Source organism: Lissotriton helveticus, chromosome 1_2 (assembly GCF_964261635.1).
Source record: "Lissotriton helveticus chromosome 1_2, aLisHel1.1, whole genome shotgun sequence".
NCBI classification, from domain to species: domain Eukaryota; kingdom Metazoa; phylum Chordata; class Amphibia; order Caudata; family Salamandridae; genus Lissotriton; species Lissotriton helveticus.
In genome coordinates this window covers 105,655,084-105,677,861 of record NC_136058.1, presented here as the reverse complement: position 1 = coordinate 105,677,861, position 22,778 = coordinate 105,655,084, and the positions used below count along the sequence as shown (strand labels likewise).

General features: G+C 41.2%; 1 protein-coding gene across 8 annotated transcripts in view; it reads left to right on the top strand.

The window, feature by feature from the left end:
• The window catches only part of PATJ (PATJ crumbs cell polarity complex component), a 1,530,963-nt gene that overhangs the window by 616,572 nt on the left and 891,613 nt on the right, over positions 1 to 22,778 (top strand). For all 8 annotated transcript variants that reach the window (XM_078669616.1, XM_078669595.1, XM_078669605.1 and 5 more), the window contains 2 exons: positions 5,980 to 6,100; positions 14,460 to 14,613. In XM_078669616.1, coding sequence (XP_078525742.1) covers positions 5,980 to 6,100; positions 14,460 to 14,613 — 275 coding nt within the window. The remainder of the gene's footprint in view (positions 1 to 5,979; positions 6,101 to 14,459; positions 14,614 to 22,778) is intronic.

The following is a 22,778-nucleotide window of genomic DNA, read 5'->3' as shown; positions in this document are numbered from 1 at the left end:
TCTGGGGGTTTCACTTCAAGAAAATCTGACATGGGACTCCCAGGTGGCAAGATCTAGGTTGAAACTTTCCCAGCTATCGGGCGCACTCCTGAGGGTGTCCAATAAGTCCACCTTCAAGCCTGTTAGTCCGGCCCTGGAAATGTACAGGACCCAGGCGAAGGCAGCTGCCTTGTACGGCAGTGAGCTGTGGGGACATAAAGCTGGGAAGGTCATGGTAGGGGTGGAAAATTGTTTCCTCAGACGTTTACTTGCTCTCCCGCAAGGCACACCACTCCTCCCCTTAAGACTTGACCTGGGCCTTCCGTCAATTGCAGAGGACCTACGGTCGAAACCGGTGAAGTTCTGGCATCGGATATGGTCCACCGAGGAACTGCATCACTATAGGCAGGACCTTATACACGTCATGAGGCTGGATGTTAATGGTAAGATCCCTTGGCTGGCATTCATCAAGTCGGAATGCTCTAGCCTGAAATTGCCAGACCTATGGGATGATCCAGCTCAGGGTTGTAGAAGGATCTCGCGCAAAACCCTCGCACAGCTCTATAAGAACAAAAGCCTTGCTGATATGGACAATGCTTATGACAGTGGCACCCTGACGGGACGTTTTATAGTATCCAAAAATTCTTATTTTTTTGAACCTTTTATGGATTTTATCTATCCTCTTTTGGCGAGGAAATTGTTCCTGCAATGGAGGTTTGGTACGCTCCCTACTAAAGTTTTTACCTATAAATGGTCGCTAGGGGGTGACAAGCTCTGTCCATGCTGTAAAGCTAATGATGAGGACGACTTGCACATAATGTTCTGTTGCCATGTCTATCGGAGCCCGAGGAGGCGCTGGTTAGCCCCTCTATGCCGGAACCTGGTCTTCAGGAACTATTTACAGGCCTACAGGGTTATGAAAACTAATACCCTGGGCCACATTGTGTTTGCGGTTTCCAAATTCTTAATGGCAGCATGGATAATAAGGAAGAAAATGTCTGGTTAATTTATATTACCTTGTATTTTCTAACACTGCAGGTCCAGTTGGCTTTTATTGTATATATTGTGTTTTATTCATATGTATTTTTACTGCATCTTTTATGGCCCATGTGTCCGAAATAAAGAATTTTTGGATTGGATTGGATTGTATGTATATATATATATGTATGTATATATATGTATGTATATATATGTATGTATATATATGTATGTATATATATGTATGTATATATATGTATGTATATGTATGTATATGTGTGTATATGTGTGTGTATATATATATATATATGTATATGTATGTGTGTAAATATATATATATGTATATGTATGTGTGTATATATATGTATGTGTGTATATATATATGTATGTATGTATATATATGTATATATATGTGTAACAAATGTTTGGGACTGTGATCGAACTACAATGACCAGAATGCCAAAAGAAAAGCCTACTAGGGGGCAAACACTTAAAATGCATCTGATTGGTCCTGTTCGGTTCCAGCCCCAATGCAAACTCTGGCGTACCCTTTGAAAAAGATCAAAGGCAGACCGAAATGCATCAGGGACAGAGAGATGCCAGCGCTTTTAAATACGGAATAAACCTGCCGGTTTCCATTGGGATTGTGTGCGGCTCATTCCTTCCGACAAAGAGGGGTCGATTCCATGTTGTACGGCTTGGTCCTGTCGTGATCAATGCACCACCAGTATTAAAGTGCGCCATCACTGCCTGAAAACGGACCGCAATTGGAGCCTGTGAAAGCAATTAAGGCAGCGGCGCTACCAAAGACTTGCACTTGGTTCTGGCCCCAGCAATCTTCAAAAGTAAGCCTGCAAGGGAATCGCAATAAACGAACAAGCGGAATGAACTGTAAACATTACCCACTGGAGGCAAACAAATGTTTGGGACTGTGATCGAACTACAATGACCAGAATGCCAAAGGAAAAGCCTACTAGGGGACAAACACTTAAAATGCATCTGATTGGTCCTGTTCGGTTCCAGCCCCTTTGCAAACTCTGGCGTACCCTTGGAAAAAGGTCTAAGGCAGACCGAAATGCATCAGGGACAGAGAGATGCCAGCGCTTTTAAATACGGAATAAACCTGCCGGTTTCCATTGTGATTGTGTGCGGCTCATTCCTTCCGACAAAGAGGGGTCGATTTCATGTGTATATATATATATGTATATATGTATATATATGTATATATGTGTATATATATATATATATATATATATATATATATATATATATATATATATGTATATATGTGTGTGTATATATATGTATATATGTGTGTGTGTATATATATGTATATATGTGTGTGTATATGTCAAAACAAAACCCTTTCAGGCATAGAGTGACGCATAAATTATGCAAAAAAGGAGGAGAGAACTCTGGGTAGGTCTCAGTTTAGGTGGAAAGCAGCTCCAGTTAGAGCACTCTCAACACCAGCGACACTCTAGATCTGCTCACCTCAAATATCTGTTTTTCTATCAAAGTTTTTAAGCATAGGATTAGCACAGTGCTATCCACGCCGAGATAGAAAATGACAAAGTCTTTTGCCAATTAAACAGCAAAGTCTTTAAGCATAGGACTAGTACAGTGCAGTCCTTGCCGAGCTGTAAAATAACAAAAGCCATTCATCACTCCAGGCACAATATTACAGCTTTGAATTGGTAAAATACCAACTCAAGCCAACCTGAAATGAGTAAAAGCAACCCCTGACACAGTGTTTCTCTCTAATTAGAGCTCTTCAGAGAGGTATGGCTTTGTCCAGGCACAAGGGAGCACCCAGTATTAAGTCAAAACAAAACCCTTTCAGGCATAGAGTGACGCATAAATTATGCAAAAAAGGAGAGAACTCTGGGTAGGTCTCAGTTTAGGTGGAAAGCAGCCCCAGTTAGAGCACTCTCATCACCAGCGACACTCTAGATCTGCTCACCTCAAATGTCTGTTTTTCTATCAAAGTTTTTAAGCATAGGATTAGCACAGTGCTATCCACGCCGAGATAGAAAATGACAAAGTCTTTTGCCGTTTAAACAGCAAAGTGTTTAAGCATAGGACTAGTACAGTGCAGTCCTTGCCGAGCTGTAAAATAACAAAAGCCATTTATCACTCCAGGCACAATATTACAGCTTTGAATTGGTAAAATACCAACTCAAGCCAACCTGAAATGAGTAAAAGCAACCCCTGACACAGTGTTTCTCTCTAATTAGAGCTCTTCAGAGAGGTATGGCTTTGTCCAGACACAAGGGAGCACCCAGTATTAAGTCAAAACAAAACCCTTTCAGGCATATAGTGACGCATAAATTATGCAAAAAAGAAGGAGAGAACTCTGGGTAGGTCTCAGTTTAGGTGGAAAGCAGCCCCAGTTAGAGCACTCTCAACACCAGCGACACTCTAGATCTGCTCACCTCAAATGTCTGTTTTTCTATCAAAGTTTTTAAGCATAGGATTAGCACAGTGCTATCTACGCCGAGATAGAAAATGACAAAGTCTTTTGCCGTTTAAACAGCAAAGTCTTTAAGCATAGGACTAGTACAGTGCAGTCCTTGCCGAGCTGTAAAATAACAAAAGCCATTTATCACTCCAGGCACAATATTACAGCTTTGAATTGGTAAAATACCAACTCAAGCCAACCTGAAATGAGTAAAAGCAACCCCTGACACAGTGTTTCGCTCTAATTAGAGCTCTTCAGAGAGGTATAGCTTTGTCCAGACAGAAGGGAGCACCCAGTATTAAGTCAAAACAAAACCCTTTCAGGCATAGAGTGACGCATAAATTATGCAAAAAAGGAGAGAACTCTGGGTAGGTCTCAGTTTAGGTGGAAAGCAGCTCCAGTTAGAGCACTCTCAACACCAGCGACACTCTAGATCTGCTCACCTCAAATGTCTGTTTTTCTATCAAAGTTTTTAAGCATAGGATTAGCACAGTGCTATCTACGCCGAGATAGAAAATGACAAAGTCTTTTGCCATTTAAACAGCAAAGTCTTTAAGCATAGGACTAGTACAGTGCAGTCCTTGCCGAGCTGTAAAATAACAAAAGCCATTTATCACTCCAGGCACAATATTACAGCTTTGAATTGGTAAAATACCAACTCAAGCCAACCTGAAATGAGTAAAAGCAACCCAGGCACAGTGTTTCGCTATAATTAGAGCACTTGGAGTGATATATATATATATATATATATATATATATATATATATATATATGTATGTATTTTATCGTGGATTTGGCTGCGGGCGTAGGCGGAGGCGACTCGAGAAGGGGACGAGGAACACCACTTTTAAGAGACACATTCTGACATTTATAACGAGATCCAAGAATAGGATGTTGTGATGTACACTCTATACAAACTAAGAAAAGATCATTTTTAAAATGTGGTGTCCCCTCCACATGTTTTTGGAAAATCAGATCAAGCAAAAAGCTTCTAGATGAGTCGCTCACTTGTTCCCGCTCCACGCATTGCATAAATAATGACAGGAGAAAAAAAAAATTCCACGCTGCATTTTGAAGAAGTATAGAGAAAAATAGTAGAAATGCCATATTGAATAGAAATCTTCAGTAGACAACGCTGAGGTCTCAACTTAGGTATATCATGAAGATTTTTATAAACAAAGATCACTAATAAGATTTGAACTCCAGGTGTAGAGATCTTCTATTGAATTGTCTCTGTGTGGTCCTGAGGAAGGTGGTCCAGACAACGGTTTCCCACCGAAACGCGTCGACCAATTTATGATCAATACCCTTCATTTTTTAGAACTGATGAGTCTGGACAACAGTTACAGTACTACAAGATGTCTATGGTTGTTATGAAAGGGAATGTATGTTGAGTGTGTACGTATGTGGCTGTGTGGTTGGTTCTCTACCTGGTTTTCTGAATTTCTGTATTTTGTGTGAATTTGGAAATATTAATGACAAATAACTACGGATTGATTATATTGAAAGAAATCCTTCTGTGAATAATGATGAATTTTATAATCACTGTATTTATACACAAAAAATGAGATAAAAAAAGTTTTGATATGAAAAAAATGAAATAAAATAACTTAAAATTTAAATACAATTGTACATGCATTTTGTATATGCCCTGGTGTTTTGTGAGGTATCAGCCGTGTCAAAAGCATTCATAGGCCATGAGGGAGCATTCTGGTTCCTTGTAGTGTTTCTTCCCCTTTACTCCCTGGCCTGAAATTATCTGTAAGAGGGGGTCTCCCAGCTCTAATTAAATGTATTTTATATACTATCTCATTGTCTCAAGGACCAGTAAGGAAAGCTAAATGCTCTGGTGTCTCTAGTAGGTAAACATCTGAACAGAATTGTACAGCGTCATTTTCAGTTCCAGTCCTGTGAAATTACTTTGATAACATTCCAAGAGATCTTACTGTTTTAATCAGCGTAGTATTACTGAATTGTTCGTAGGTTGTAGGACTGTTTCATTACTGGTAGTTCAATGACACAAAGTTAAAACGTCTCCAATGGTCCCATATCAACAATTGTGTCGGTTTTAGAGCTAGTCGCTGGTTTGTGGCACATGGGAACAAGAAGCATTTAGATTAATGTAGCCCTAAAGAGGGCCTAGATAGGGCAGGTCATTTGCATGCATGCTGGCCCAGACAGTCGTGTCTGTGCTACTACTTTGAGTACTTTCATATTTACATCTATGTTATGCATAACCTTATGGTGTTTCCCTTATTCTTGGTCATTACTTTTGCAGGGTCATTTTTCCCCCCAGCTCTCAGGCACTCATCTACGGTGATTATGTGAAATAACCACAATTTATTTTAGCCAGCTGCAAGTTGTTGTTATGAACTGAATGATAGTTTTATAATTGTACTCGTAACTGTTTGCTTTTCTCCTAAACTATAATGCATGACACCCTAGCTTACCTTCTTGAATTAGTTCTCATTTTCAGTGGTTTTACTGGGCAGCGGTATTTGTCCATTGTATAACTGGTTAATTAATCGTGACTGTTTTCTGTCTGCTCTGCTTGTTTAAAGGTCAGGGAGCCATCTGAAACATTCCTGTTCTCTGTAACCCCTCCTCAAGCAGATGATCAAAAAACAAAACCCAGCAATCTGGAAGAAGCCCTCCCCACTGCAGACAGAACACTGAATGCAGGTTAGCATACAGCTTTTTCCTTCGAGATGATCTTAATTTAATTTTATATACATTAAATGTTTAACTGTTGTTGTTTTTTTTGCATAGTGTACAAATGTTTCAAAACCAACATTTCCCAGGGATGGTGACTAACCTGTGATTCTTTTTCTTAAATTCATAGCTATAACATAATCCCATGAATTAAGGTGTATATCCCATGCGGTGCGCATCTGGTCTCGTTCCTTCCCTCCTGCTAATTACTCTTTGTACATAGCAATGTTTTTATGTAATGTCAGATCCAAAACCACACTGATGAGTCTGCCATTGCCCTGGTTTGATTCGGCACCCCCTTCATGAGAGGTAAACACAACCTGAACCTCCTCAGGATCCATTGGTGGCTGTATCTTGTAGATTTATGAAGGCATCAAAAGCCTCACACTCGTGCAGAGCGAATGTGCTTCTCAGCACAGCAAAGCTTGTCGTCACTAAAACGGCATATTTTTCAACTACATAATTCTTTCTTTTTTCTTGTGAACAGTCAGACAGTATAGTCTATATTTAAAGTTATTTTTTTCAATAAAATCTTCGTTTTTTAGAAAAAGCTTTGTCATGCAAATTGAATCAAATTGAACACAGTAATATAACAAGCATTGGAAATGCAATAGGTCTCGCAATTGCTTGAGTTAGAGCTATTGGCATTGGAAATGACAATGTCCTTTACCTATGTGTTATGGAGTGTATGTATGCAGTGTGTAGTCGAATTATGTGGGATGGATTGGAATTGTGTGGCGTGGAATTGTGTGGTATGGAGTGGATTTGTGTAGTGGAATTATGTGGCATGGAATGCAGTGGAATTATGTGGACTGGTATTGCGTACTATGGAGTTTAATTGGGTTGAGTGGTCTGGATTGGAGTGGGGTGTTTGGTTTGTTCTGGGGTGGACTGGGCAGATTGGTGTTGGGTGAGGTGAGGTGAAGTGGATGGATTTGGATTGGAGTGCATCAGAAGGACACCTACGGAACAATACAGGAAAGGAATACTATTATTAATATAGTTAGAGGTTAAAGTAAGAGGTGGAGAAATATGATAGAAAATATAATTTGTGCGCAGGCAAATTTACATGTCGTTGTTCTCTTTAAAGCGCCTTCATGCTAATCTGATAGAGAGACCGCCATATAAAACTGTTAAATAAATAAATTGCATTTTTAAGAAACAAAAGACTAGCATTTTAGAGCAGCCAGAGAAAAGAAATGATGTATCAGTTACTGAGAAATTGTTATAATATATATATATATATATATATATATATATATATATATATATATATATATATATATATATATATATACACATATATCATAAATCCCGCTTCTGTTAAAACGGGTCTGACACATGCATGAGTTGCTCTGCAACAATCTTCATTCACACCATAAGGCATTGTCCTCAACTATAGCACCTGGCGACACGTTTCGGCAGTTGCCTTCCTCAATGCCAGCATCGCGCTGGATCATTCAAATATTGAGCTTTCGACAGGAGTTATTTAAATACCAAAGAAGGGGAATCCTATTGGATAATATATGTTTCCATAGAGAGAGGACAGGGAAAGTTCCAAGAAGTAAGTACTTCCCCCTATCTATTTTCCTCAATGGTCACTTCTTTCAGTCTCATGCATTGATCCACGCCAAGGCCACAAGACAGTCCAAAATCGCAAGCTGAGTCCAATGACTCGCCCGTACAGCCCATAATACAGCCTTTCGTGCTGCCTGCTCCTTTCTCTTGCAGGATCACTATCGGATTCGCTTGCTGCATAGCAACTCATCCAGCAGACAGTCTGCTGCTCTCTCCCCATTGCCTTCACATTCCTGGCTGGGGGGGAGGCGCTGCATTGTGCACCTCATGCACGTATACCACCTCTTGCCAGCAATACGCGGAGCACCAGATCGAGAGGCGTGCCAGAATGCAGAGCCGACCTCCTCCACATATAGAACACCAATCCCGCTTCTGTTAAAACGGGTCTGACACAAGCATGAGTTGCTCTGCGCCAAGCTTGTTTCACACCATATGGCACAGCAATATATAATGGGAAAGTAACATCGGGCCATATGTCACTAATGCTGTGGGGGATTCAAAGCATTGCGCTAAACGTTTCTCTCCTTAATCTGTTGCAGAATTTGAGAGCGGCATGATGACCTCAAAACAGAATCTATATAGGTAGTTCAGGACAGCAGCTTCAGCAAATCTCTTTACCTCATTTTTAGGTCTGGCCTCTGTGACATCTTAAGTTTTCTCGCCAGACTAGTTTTAAATTTAAAAAAAAATTATACATACTTATATATATAGTGGCCTTTGGACAGAAGACTTCAGCAATTAGTCTGTTAAATTGTCTAAATAGTTTTCCTCCCACTATAGTGGAACATTGAACAATAAGTCACCTCCCTTTGCCCACTGGCTCACCTTACTTCAAGTGATAGTGTGGCCATAGGTCTAAAACATGTAACAAGCATTAGAATTAAAGAACGTTCCTGTAGTCCCGTGTCTTGTATCTTTCAAGGACAAGCAGTGTGGACACATCTAGGAATACAGCGACTGCTGGCGTGGACATTCGTTCAGGCGGTTACAGCGTTGCACTCTGGTCACTTGATAGCAACATCCGACCCACAGCATGTTTTTTTTCCAAGGACAACAACTGTTCCTGTGTTGCACTTAAAAGCAGGTTTCTTGGAAGCGAAAGCAGTGCTGCTAAAATGGTCGAACAGCCCCGCTCCCCTCGCTGTTTCCATTGATTCTCTCTCTTTCTCTTCTTACACTGAGCCAGTTGTTGACATAAACACCATGGAGCAGGAGAGAATGGGACAGACGGGGGCCGCCACGAGCTTCGGAAACCGGCCTCTCCTGTCTCCAGAGAATCCCACATCCGCCCCCTCGCAGAGCGAACTAGAGAATTTTCTAGGAATGTGACTCCTATTTGTGTAAATGTTGCCTCTGAAATTATCCTCAATAGGGACAGCTGGCAGGTGTGTGACAGCGTCCTGAAATGTTGCTAAGTAAGGCTCAGCAAGTGAGACAAGTAAAGCGACATGGGCTCCAGTGAAACTTACCTTGCACGCACCATGACACTACTCGAAGCTTTCAGTTGAACAGGATATTTCAAATATTCTCTTAGCATAAAAGACGGGTTGTGCAGTACTCGTACAGTAAAATATGTTCCCCAGTACTTGGCATGAGGAATGTGGGTTGGTTGCTGTAAGAACGAGGAAAAAAAGTGAAACTGAAAGCACTGTGCAAACTAGTGTACACAAACACACTGCCTCCTGTCTGCAGCTGCGGAATGGAATAAAAAAGTACTTACCCACTAATTAAAAGACACTGTCCACCGCCGCAAGTAAAAGATCCAGTCCAGGTGGGCAGGGCCAAAATTGGACAGGGCGGTAACAAGGAGGGACTAAGGAGTCTCCTTTTCAATCAGAATCCAGCTTTTAGCATGGAGGATGACACTACCCAATCAAAAAGATGGGCGGGGATTCAAGTCCCCTTCGGAAGGCGTATTGATGTAAAAAATCCCTCGCAGAGCGAGGAACGGATGCGCGCTCCAGCGCTGGGTCTGAGAGACCTAAAAACATGAGCAAGTTGTACAACAATTTATTAAAGCCAACTTGCAGTTCTGGTGACATTGGCCTTGAGGATTAGTTTTGTTAGCAAAACTCCTTGTTAACATTACTGGGCTATAATGCACAGTAAACAATTATTTATCCTATACGTAATGCACATTTGAGTATAGGCTAATGGTGCTGCATACAAGTGTTTTACAACAAAAGCAGTATCATATTTAATTACCCAGAAAGCACTGACAAATTGGGGTTTGCTAGAGGCTAGACATATAATTTCAATAAATGGTACTTTAATAAGAGCTTCAGTGATGCGTGCTACATAGCAGAAGTAAGGGTAGATATTTAATCTCAGAGCACTTATAGGTGTGGAGAAACACGTTTTTGGAACTTGTCATTGAGGTATGTGAAGGATATCTGCTTAGAATGCATGGAATTTTGCAATCCCTGCATAAATGCACATCTCGAATTTCTTTATAATTGGCGCCTAGTGATGCCCTTAGTCATCGACTGTGACAACTTATTGCAGTCGAGTTCTGACGTCCCCGTGCCTGCTGCCAGAGCGAGCAGCTGAGGTGAAAGGCGAGTCAGGATGTAGACCAGCTGTATAAAGCAACGGAAATGAATTGTTGCTTTTCTTTCTTCTGCTCTGTTTTTCTAGCTTAGAGTGACTAGCAGAAAAAACATGATTCTTTTTTTTTTTATTCCTTAGATAATTATAGAAATGTTAGAATAATATTTGCATGTTTCTGGGTCAATCCGGGGTTGCATGAGTTACTGCACCTTTTTAAAAAAAAAAAAACCTACTAATTTGTGTTCAATTGTTTTTAATATCTTTTTGCAACAAATATCTAACATTTTTTTGATGTTTAATTTTGTACAAGAGATTCTATTTTTATTCTTTATGTTTGCAAATATGCTCTCTCTTTCTGAAAGAGCTAGACACAAAGGTTTTAAGTGGTTTATGCGAAAGGTGATGATGTGACCATGTATTAGTTCCATAGCCTTATGGAACCTTCGGCCTTGTTCTTCTATATAGTTATGGAACTCCTCAGTGACTTTCAATATCCTTCTAATGTAGGGCAGGGGTACTTCATCCCTTTTTTATTACCAACGATCTTATGTGGAAAAGGCTCAGCCTACATATTTACTGTTTATTTCTGCGTGCAAGTAGCATTCTTGTTGAGAATTAACAACCCCGTCTGTTTGGTTGATGCAAAAATAGTTTGTCCTGCTGGTAGAAGAGAGACCCCCTCAACACCCCAAATTTGTAAATCGAGGTCGGAACGTTTGATGACTAACTTTAACAAACCAAGTCCCATTGTTTTTAATTACTGGCAGCTGCCTGATGAGTTCACTAGGAAGACCCTTATAATATGCCTTGCTATAAACCTGCCAAAGAAAGATCATAATATTAGCAGGAAGACTTCAATGAGTAGATGATTATTGTTGTATTTCGATCTAGTTGCAGGCTCATATAAAATAGATAGCGTTATATAAACCTTCAGTAGGTGGAAGGTGGAATGTAAACCCTCTTATGGATAAGTTAGCTTATAAAGGTATATGTAACAAGCCTTCACTGTAGAACCGTTTTGCCAAATCTGCTTTTTAGTGGGTGGTACTCTAGATGTAAGGATAGGAAATACGGATACTTCATCTCTACACATTTACATCAAGAATATGTAAGAACATTAGATTGTGGAACCACTTACAAAAGGTGAAGGAAGGGATGGCTCATAAAACGATTGGGGTTTTAATTAATACCATCAGGAGGCTTCATCTTCTCCTGCAAAGTCTTCCATGTCTAAACCATGGGGTGTGGGCAACTTGGCCTATCAATTGCTGTTGGCTGAAATTAGGGTCATTAAGGATAACATTTAACAATTAAAGAACGAGATTGCAGTCTTTTGTTGGCAAGTTCAAATGACAATGGGCGTCTCTGATCTTGTGATCAACCAGATAGACAACATAGATGCTATTGTTGATATTAAGCCAGTAATAAACTTGATCCTAACACTTGAGACATCATTCACAAAGCTTTGGGGCTGTAGTGCACAGAGTAATGTCTGCTGTGGAAGTTGACAATTGTTGTACTTCTTGGAAAAAAATCTTTCCTAACTTGAAATTTCATTTTGATATTTGAGGTCGATAAAGTGCTTTGTTTTCCTTCCTGGCAGAAAGTGTGTTTTTCTTCTTCTGCAGAGAGGACTCATTTTCACTCCTCGTTGATAGCAGGATAAATTCCATAGCAAATCTGGCTAGGGAAGAGTCGAACTGATGTTGTTAGTGGCGTCAGAGGCACTGTCTTCAACTTCGACGAGAGTAGTCTTAAGAGGCTAAATAGCTTGCTGCATAATCATCTTTGTAAAAGTCAATAGGGCTGCTGACACCAATGAAGCAAGAAAGGTCTGGACCAACAGATACACGATCGGGGAGATTATACCCAAGTATTTCAACAATGATCTTTTTGCCACTACAGAAAATACAAAATGCCCAAATTTCAACTCCAGGTATCCACATTTACAGTTTATTGGCAGTGCTTTAAGGAATAACTGGAAAGAGAAAGTTGTCTACACTCTCCTTGAGTGCTTCTGATTCTGTACGCAATAAGGAAAATTAGACTAACCTCTATGAGAGACATTCTTGTTGCTCCAACATGGTCGAGACAACCATGATACTCCGTGCTATTGGACAGGGTGTATAGCATGTTGAGCCAGAGAGCTTTATACAGCGTGCATGTATGTATGTGGTGTTTCTATATCACAAACCTAACCAAAAGGCAGCGGAGTCTTGTACATGGTCAACGACAAATGTAAAGTAAAGGACTGATAGAAGAGGTAGCTGCTTTGCGCACAGTTATTGCATCGTGATATAGAGTTCTTTAAAGAGGTACATCTCCAACTCTTTCCTAAACTGGAGCAGTGTTGGGGACAGTCTGATAGATACAGGGATGCTGTTCTAATCCTTATAGCGCTAATGGAAAAGGTCTACTGATTTGTTTCATTTTTTATTTATTGTACTTCTTAGTTTGCACACTGATGATGTTCTATCTGCGGGTATGCTGATGACCACAAAGGATGGTGAGCTTGTCTGCAAGATAAGCGAGGGTACTAGTCATGAAGGCTTTGTAAATGATGCAGCTGGTTTTGAAGATGGTGCAGGCCCGCAAGGGGAGCCAGTGTATTTTCATCAGGATAAGGGTGAAGTGGTCATATTTTTTCAGGCCCTAGCGGAGAGGTGATATTGCGAGAAGGATGCCCTTAAGGGGTGCTTTTGTGGAGTCTTAGAGGCCATGAGAGCCTGTGATGATTACTCAGGGCCACATCCCAGTCCATTGTAATTTTGCCTATCCTCCATCTCAGTTTGGACCCAGCCATAAGGCCTGTGGCATAGTGTGCACGAAACCCAGGTCTGCGCATACCAGTCCCACTTAGGGCGTTGCACTTAGGTATATAGAATTGTGAGCACTGGCGTAACGAAAAGTGAGGGGGCCTCCCTGCACGGTACTTAGGGGGGGCCCCTCCGGGCTCAATCAGGAGCTCTCCGGCCAGAGTGCAGTGCCGATGGGGCCCCTTGGAGCTAGGGGCCCCCGCACCGCGTGGGCTGCGGGGGCCTGTGTTACGCCCCTGATTGTGAGTCTAGTATGCCCAGGTGTGGGTCCCATGGACACTGTGCCACTGGAACCAAGCTATACCTGACTGACATGACCTAACAAAGGCAAATCTGGCCTTGGGTTGCTTTGTGAGTTTGCGGACTGACCTGTCAATAAGAGAGAGCCGAAGCTACTGTAATTACCACCTCGGGGAGGGGGGGGGGGGGGGGCCTGGCCTGTCACAATGAAAAACACTTACATAAATCATATCGGATTGGCCGACGCAACACTTTCTTCATTTTGCTACGTTGCCCATTTCAGGGTCTCGGCAGAGCTATTCAAGCTATGTTAATGACTGATTGTGAAAAGAAAATGTCGTGAGGGAGTACGACAGTTCCAGCTCATATTCACAGATTCTGTGTTACATACAGACAGTTTTGGGAAATATAAACAGGCTGGGGAGCGTCCTTGCCAAGAAAGGATGACAGGGAGTCACAAGAGGGCGGACTCTGCCCTTAAAGTGAAATGAAAAAATAACCATATTTTGCTTTGCTAGATCTGAAGCCCGCGCACACTACTTTGAGTGCAGCCAGCAAAAGCTAATTGCACAAAACACTAAAATGTTGTTAAATTGAAGCTACAGTGCTTTACTCACAAGTTAAAAAAAAAACTTTTTTGTGTAACAAAACACGTGATTTAAAGGGATGTTTCGGTCTTGCTTATGAGCATAAACATAACATCCCTTCAGCTGAAATTCTGTAGGTGCATTTCTATCGGTATTTATATGTTCTTTTTTTTTAAAGTAACAACTACCCTTTCAGCAAAGTTTTTTCAGTGGATGTACATGTAAGCATGTGTGTTTACCAAAACACAGACCATCCTTGAGATCGGACCTACACACTCCTTACATTGCATCCTTACTCTTATTAAGTAATTTATTAAGCCAGATTTAGGTATTTCATGATGCACAGTCATAGGACATTAACCCTTAGATGTCATATTTCCTGCCAATCAGTAGGCCTATGTAGCATGTACAGTGTCCCTATCTCGAATAATATGAGTGGAAGACCCGTTAAGCATGAATGGATATCAGAGTGGATGTCTTAGAAGCCCATGATGTCATGCTACCCCACTGGCTGACAAAAAACTATTAACTACATTGCGTCGGTCTCTTTCATTACAGTTCCAGTGAGTGACCTGAAAGGACCAGGGTTGATATTTGACCCTGATGTAGTTGCTGCAGGATTACAACACGGAAAAGACAAATATATTGAAATTGGAAACCAGAGGCACATGAAGACTGGCTCCACTAGTCGTGCTCGAGCCCTGTCATCCAGGTACTGTGTATCAATATGAATTGCTTATAATTTGTCAGAAACTGGAGTCTGTTTTTTTCTGTTCACAGTTTATTCCTTGTGGTCTTACCACTGACTCATTTCACTGTGGTCATGCAGTGGAAGCAAAGCCAGGTAAACATTGAAAAAGGGTCAGTGTCGGATTACTTAAGTACAGTTTCTTCAGTGGTTGTTTGAATCATCACTGTCCAGAAGATGCACACTCTTTGTGTCTTACGTTAACATATGTTGTGAGAGACTTTTTTTATTATTCATGGGGACATTTTCCTGGAATTTTCTGGCTGTAGCATGATGTTCTAAGCTAAATGTAGCATTATAAATAAAAAGAAATCGATAGTGGGGAGAGATCACCTCAGCAGTAAACCTCGATCCAGGAAACAAGAAGGAACTTTAATAACAGCATTTTATTTTGTTCATTTAACAAAGTATTGCTGTTTCACATCACAAACTCGTTCAGATTGTATTGGAATGTCAAATTAAACTGTGCATGTTTTATATAATTGATTGGGAATTCTTTGGAAGGGTATGAAATAGATCAGAATTCTGTATACCCATATTAGAAAGAGCACTTGTGATCTCCACCTAGTGTACCCAAAGACACCATTGATTTCCATCAGCAGATCACAGGCTAGAACCAGGTTTAAGGACCAAATAACATCAGAGAAGCTCTCCTCTGTTTTAGTGGGGCCAACACAAGTTTAAACGGCACAGACGATAACAATGTTGTCTTCGATTGCAAAAAAAACTCTATTTAAGACACAGTCCAAGGTGACAATCCACCCAGATGAACTTAACTGCACTAAACTGACTGCTCTTTGACCGAATTTTATAGGCAGCTGTGCACTTTATACCCACTGCTTTGTAAAGGCATATTCATATGATCGATTCAATTTTATTGCTCATCAACTTTTTTAATATATTTTTTTAATAGAATATTTTTATGGAATGGTTTTTATTAACTAAGCATATAATACAAATTTGATTTGGAGCTCTCATCCGGTTCCATTTCTCTGGCCTCTGACGAGAGACACACATGCTCGGGAAATTAAACCTAACGAGGCAGGTAAGATGAGCAAGATGTCTCGGTGTCAGTCTCCAGCAGTGGACTTTCAGCGTCCTGCTCCTCTAGTCTACAGAGGTAAACTTAGATGGTCCTGGAAAGTCTGAAGCTCACAAAACCATGACCCATTTTGTCTGTGAGAGTGACAGCAAGGAGTTGGTTTAATATGAATGAAGGTATTGCCACCGAGGATTTTTCTTTTTAGGAATGGTGTTCACCACAGGTATGTGAGACTGGATAGAGATTTACTCATCCCTTATAAGCACTATGGTTGATACACACATTGTAGGAGTGTTTATTCAGAGGACAATATGTATATTAATAAACTCATTTGCTGATTTACTTCAGTAGTGGATCCACATCATCAGTGTAGAATGTTTTATTGAGTAATTTGTGGCGTCTCTGTCATGTGCACTGAAATGCTTCGGAAACAACCTGGAGGCACTACGAATGTGAAAAATATGTATTTTCATACAGTCTCTATACATAGGTATTTAGTTAGCACAGCTGCAAAGTATATTCAAAAGATCTCAGTACAACTTGTCATTTAGCTCATGCATCCTTTTCGTGCCTGAGCCCAGATAGTGGGAGAGAGCTCTTCACTTGTGCTTGAGAACATAATGGCTTCCGTTTATGTAAGCTTCTTGGTGCTTAGAGTTCTGCACTGGTGGATGAATCTTCCAACTCTTTGATGGTTTGTCCTTTCAGCCCGATGAATGCCTGTGCTACTGTAGTCATAGATGCCTTCTACTTAAGATGAGGTTGATCACCTAGGCAACATGACAATGCACAGCCGTTGGTTCATTTCTGAATAGTGTCTGTGCATAAATATGCTGGATCTGCAGGCCTCCCATATTGCCGTGAAGGCATTTCTCTCCTTTATTTCATAACTCACTAGTCAAATTCTGTCATATTCCACAACTGACCACTACATTCACAGAGGGACAGAAAAGGGAGTTTTGGATCATGGACCCTGTGTTGGGAAACAATTCGCCTATGGCAGTAGGCACAGAGATGGGGAATTTTACTGGTAGTGGCTTATCTTGCAGGTTCCCTCAACATGACAGCGGATGCTGTGTTGATGTTCGCTGAGGGCCACAAATGGAAGTTACATCCCAAAATGATAGAGGTGATTTTCTGCAGATTGAGATATCCATATGTGGGCCTTCTCACGACAGTCCAGAACAAGAAGTGTCTTAAACCATACACTTTCCTCTGAAGGCTTCTCTGGTGGATGCTTTCAGTTTCAGCTGGTCTCAGGGACTGCTTTAAACATTCTCACTGATTCTGTTTAGTCAAATGTCCTGCGGACATGTAGAATGATTGAGCATATCTGATCCCGATTGCACTGGATTGAATAAGTAGGATTTACTTTGCTGTTCTGCTGGCACTCAGCATTTGTATACCTCTTCCTTTCCCACAGGGTGCACCTGTTCTCGCTGCAGGATGATCAGCTCCTCCACTCAAATCCCCAAATGCTGCATCTGCACATGTGAGATTGAGCAGTTTCCGCTAGAGTCATTTTACTTGTGTGATGAAATTGAGAATGTCATCTTGGCTGCCAGGAAGCTAGTTATCCAGTCCATTTATGCAGGTTGTTGGAACAAGTTTGGTTATTAGTGCATTTGGAATGTCTCAACACTTTTATTTCCACCTTTCCAACATCTTGCTATTCATGTGGTATTTTGCACTGCAGGGGCTTGCAGTGGCTACAGCTACAAGCTATTATGCTGCCTTGTTCACCTTTTTGTGTCTTCCTAAACAGCCGTCCTTGTTTCAATCTCTGCTAGTAGTGTGTTTTCATAGCCTGTTTACATTACTTGTTTCTTCCACTCCGTTCATTATTCCTCAGTGGGTTTTCAATCTTGTTGTGACTTTCTTGATGGCATTCCAGTCGAGCTGATGCACAATTGCCTAGTCTGCCTACCTACTTTACGAACGTATCACTGGTGGAAACAACTTCAGGTCTTCTCGGTTTGTCTACGTTTGAACAGTTTTCTATGTGAATAAGTTGGTCAGCTTTAGCAGTCCATCCTTTCCACAGAAGGTGGTGTCTACCTAGCATATGGATCAGTCTGTTTCTCTTACTTCTTTTGTCCTTCCTTCATGTCCAACCAAAGAGGAGGGCCGGTTGCATACACTGGACCCCAGGCATGCAGTGTCTTGTTACATTGACCTCACTCAACAGTACATAGTAGGTGATCACCTCTTTGTGGACTTTGATAAGGCAGTGACCAAATGTACCATTTTGCATTGGGTTATCCTCTGCTTGAAGATCTGTTCTGCTCAGCTAAGAAGTATTCTCTGGAGGGCACTTGTGCCAATTCTACTAGGTTCATGGCTACTTCCACAGCCCTCACCAGAGGCGTTCTCGTTGCTGACATCTGCTGTGTGGCCATGCGGCTATCCTTGCATACTCTTGCTACAAATTACATAACTGCCTCACAACACAAGCATGTAGTGACAGATACTTTAAAAGGGCATGTATTGCATGTCTACCTTGGTTAACTGGCACTACTAATCCCACCTCCCATGGGGATATTGCTTTAGGACTCATTCATAAGGTGAGGAATATGTGGAAAAATGTGTCCATCAGAAGAAAATTTACTTTCCTTTGGTAATGATATTTCGGGTGGATACGCAATCTTCTTGTGGATTCCTCAGAGTCTTCCCTCCTCGCATGATGAGCTTGAACCCTCCATAATTTAGATTCCATGGTATTCAAACGAGTTGTATGCTGCTATTGTTGCTTTTTTTCATGCTCTCTCTGTTCCTTTTCCACAAGCTCTAACAGGGTGCAGACAAAGTATCACAATTTGATGTCCGCTCACCGGCAGTGGCCTAATATACTCCAATAACGGCAAGTTCAGCCTGTGGAGTCTTTGCTGAAGCCAGACCGTGCCATCTGGTGACATTGGAGAGCTAAAGTGTAAATGGTTTTCAGGATCAGTCTAAGGTGAGGAATCTGCAGGAGAATTATGTATCCATCAGAAATTTTGTTACTGAAGGTAAGTAACTTTTTCTTCTCTGCGTGATAAGAATGTGACTATAACCGCCAATGCCTCTACAATTTAGAAAATAGTTGAAGACTCCCCTCTTTAAAGAACACTACTTCACAATGCACAAAACATCCTCAACCAAGCAACGTCCTCTATCACTCGTTGACTTTATGCATGTCTTTGACCCTGTAGGCACGTTTTAAACAATAGAAACACCATATACATGCATATAAACTTCACCACTTGAACATGATCTCTCCATTCCTGTTTACATATAAAATATTAATTTTGTTCCACTGCATTTTTTTTTTTTGCTTCAACGTTCCACCAAACTTCAGGGTTCAAGTACAGATGCGGGTCTGGTGTGTCTACGTTTGAAGCACAACACAGTCTGTTCAAGCATGACGTTCTGAGGTAGCGAAGGAAAAGAAAAGGAAGATGCCAGTTTCACTCTAAAAGGCTTTCTAAATTAGGATATTTTCCATTTTGAATCTAGAGACTGAAATATCCATTGGTCTTGAATACACCAGAAAACCTTATGTACGTCTCCTAATTTTTATACTTTTTTGTTTTTTCATGATCTTTGCGATTTGTCACTTTTAAAGACACGCTGTAGAGAGTAATTCCCTGCTTGGGGCGATTGTTGTGTTTGCCTGTGTCTGTAAGAGACGAAAGAGGTAATCAGACACATAGTCAGAGCCCACTCCCATTGCTGCCTTCATAGTTGCCAATTTTTTGGGGGTTCTCAATTGGACTTAGCTTAAAGAAATCGAAGCATGAAGGTATTTTAGACCAAGGCTCCAATGCACAGAATGAATCCTCCTTTCCTATTTTGTCAAGAGTAATGTTAGGACTTTCCAGATAAGCTGGTCTATTAGGCCATCTGTCCCCTTTCCTAGGTGTGCTGTCTGAGATTATCAGCAATCCTGAAGGGTGATCTCTGTGATTGGAGTGAGTCTTGTACCCTTACACCTCCCCTGAATATTTTGTCCTGAGCCAGGTAGTAGATTGCAGGAGTGTTACATCACTTAAATGTTATGAGCTTGTTACACCAATAATTTTTATAAATCTGTTGCATGTCTACAGTTCTATGGTTGGGCAGGGAGAGAAGTGGACTCTATCAAGAGTTTTCAGGGACTCGAATTATATGCAAACATCCTGATCCAAAGGAAAACTGGTATTTCTGAGTAGTACCTTTAGGGAATTTGGAGTGCGACCAAACCTTTATTTGATTTTCTTTTTAATTGTATTGAGATTGTATTGAGATAATGGAATCTTAAATGGTACTTTCTTGAACTTATTTTCACTACTCTACCTGACAAAAAAACCTTGCTTAAGGCTGCATGATTTCCTAGACAGATATGTTCTGAAGTTCTGCAGGTAGAAGGAAAATGTTTTTAGACAGGTCTCGGTACAATATTTGTAACTACTGAAGGCTAGGGTAAAATGTTCTGCAGTCCGGAGCCTTCTCAACTCCTGTTATGATGATTTTAGAGTATCTTCCTGGCAGATCAGCCCCTGTGCTAGGTTTCTTTATGCCAGGTTCTAGGATCCTTTCCCTTTCCAAAGACGCATCATGCAGAGTCAAATCACATTAAAACTTTCCCCAGGAAAGCCATCTGTGTGTTCTCACCCACTGGATGTCAAAGTGCTACTGTATCTTGTATCCACCTGATAGTACTGCCTTGCCGGATTATAATTAGGTCTTGGTAACTTTGGACTGGGCACAATTTTTTGGGGATGTTTTACATCCATTAACTCCTTGCCCCAACTTTACCCCCATTTCTTAGTCTAAATGCTTGTTTATTTTAGCAAATGAAAGATTAGCTTATCATACCCATGATTAGTCTAGGTTTACGTTTAATCTGTTGACCTTTATTAAGTTCGTTTTTTCTTGAAATATTATATCTAGACATGGCTGCTTCTAGCAGCAGATTCCTTATCTTAGAATATTCTCCAGGCGCCAGATTTGATCCGGAAACATTTATTTTTTTTCCTCTGAATTCTTTTATTGAGCATTTTCCAAAGCAAATCAACAGAGACCAGCCTGTCCAGCATACACAGTTCATTTTCAAGCAGCCACAATATGCCATTGTATCTTTACAGTTTTGTAAATTACATGAGAGTGATGCCTTAATAACCTCGTATATACGTAGGACACAACCCTCCCTTCTGCACATCTGCTGAGTTTCTAGAACATGAAGATAATAGAAAAAGATGGGAAAGAAAAGAAAGAGAAAAAACAACATCCTACCCTCCCTCCCACCTCCACCCAAAATCAAACCTCTATGCAAATAACTGTCCTCAAATGCCGATATCTGTTTTTAGTTGTATGGTAGATGCTACCATTCCGTGTAATAGCACTACCCTTTCAGTGCTCACTCGTGCGAGAAGAAATTGTGGCCAGGGCATGCTTATATTTCTTAAAATTGGAATAAGTGTAGTGCTCTCGTTCTGGGAGAACATGACGCGAGAAGAAGTCCCTTAGAGAGAAATGCCACCAATGGACCCCACACATATTTAAAATGTTTTAAATAATCTCTAAAGATATCTGTCATCTTTTCCATATTCAAAACCCGCCAAAGTTGTATATATTCCACTGTGTCACGGAGGGTGCCTCTATCATTTACCACGCCGCTTCAAGCACCAATTTAGCCACACCTAGACATAGCCACATGATGGTTCTATATTGTTTAGTCTGATGTTTCAGGGAGTCATCTCGCAGTCCCAGCTAGACACATACTGTGGTATTCGGAATGGGGTAGCTAAAATCTCTTTAATCTGTGCCAGGATCTCCGCACAGAATGTCCTGATAGTCGGGCAGTCTCGCCAGATATGAAGGAAGCGTCCCAGCATCCCACATCCCCGCCAACATATGTCAGAGGTTCCCGGGAAGATTTTAGTTAGCTTTAGTGGGTATAAGTACCAATCGTATAGTAGTTTGTAGTGTGCTTCTCCCAGATCTAGGGAGTGCTATGTTTGAGGATGTCTTCCCATAGTTTCTTCCATTTCCCCTCTGTTATCTCCATCCTCAGAGTGCGTTCCCAAAAAGAGATATATCGTGGTTGGGGGATTACTGCGTAGTGAGAAGAAGCTTGCATAAGAAAGTGATTGTTCCCTTGGAGGATCCCGCTGTGCCAACAAACTGCTCAATAGGAGGAAAACTCCTGGTCGCTGCTTCATGGATGTCCGGTGTTAGTGCCCAGTGTTTCAATTGCAAGTAATGGAAATGTTCAGAAACGGGCAGATTAAAGTTGCGTCCACAGTTGGTCTATGTCAGCATGTATCAGTTTTGGAATAAGTCCTGCAGTGTAAGTCATTCTACCTCCCTCCAGGCATCAAAGGGTCCCGGGAGTAGTCCTGTTGGGAAGGCCGAATTGCCGTGAATCGGGGTGTATGAGGATGGAATGTTGTCCAGGTGACCCTTTTGTTTACTCTGTCCCAAGTGGTGAGTGTAGTCCCTGTGGGGGTACTTAAATATGCATTGAGGGGACGCTGGTTCTTAAGTTTCAACAGGACATCCCAAATAATGATGCCCACAATTACCCTGTCCATATGCAGCCAGTGCTTATCCGATTCTCGCATGGACCATTCAGTAATCACTTGCAATTGCCCTGCCTGATTGTAAAGGTAGAAATCAGGTAGCCCATGATCTCCCTCATCCTTCGAGCATTTGAGTAGATTGTATGGCAAGCGGACTCGTCCCTTTTGCCCAATAAATCAAATGCTGAGGGACTTTAGAGCAGTAAACAGGTCCCTGCTGATTTCTATGGGTAATGCCTGGAATAAATAGAAAAATCTTGGCAACACTGATATCTTTAGTGCATGAATTCTTCAGAGCCAAGAGAGGAACATTGGCACCCATCTTTCAAGATCAGTCTTCAGTTGTTGCAGAAGGGCAGGAAAATGTGCCTTATATAATGCCGATAAGTTGGGTGTGATTTGTATCCCCAAGCAAGTGATCTCCTTCTTTGCTTCTTGGAAGGGGGTATTCTCTATATTATTCTCTGTCATTTCAGCCTTGGGAAGGGTCAAATTCAGCAGGTAAGATTTTCTGATCCATAAACCTGCTAAGGTTTCAAAATGTT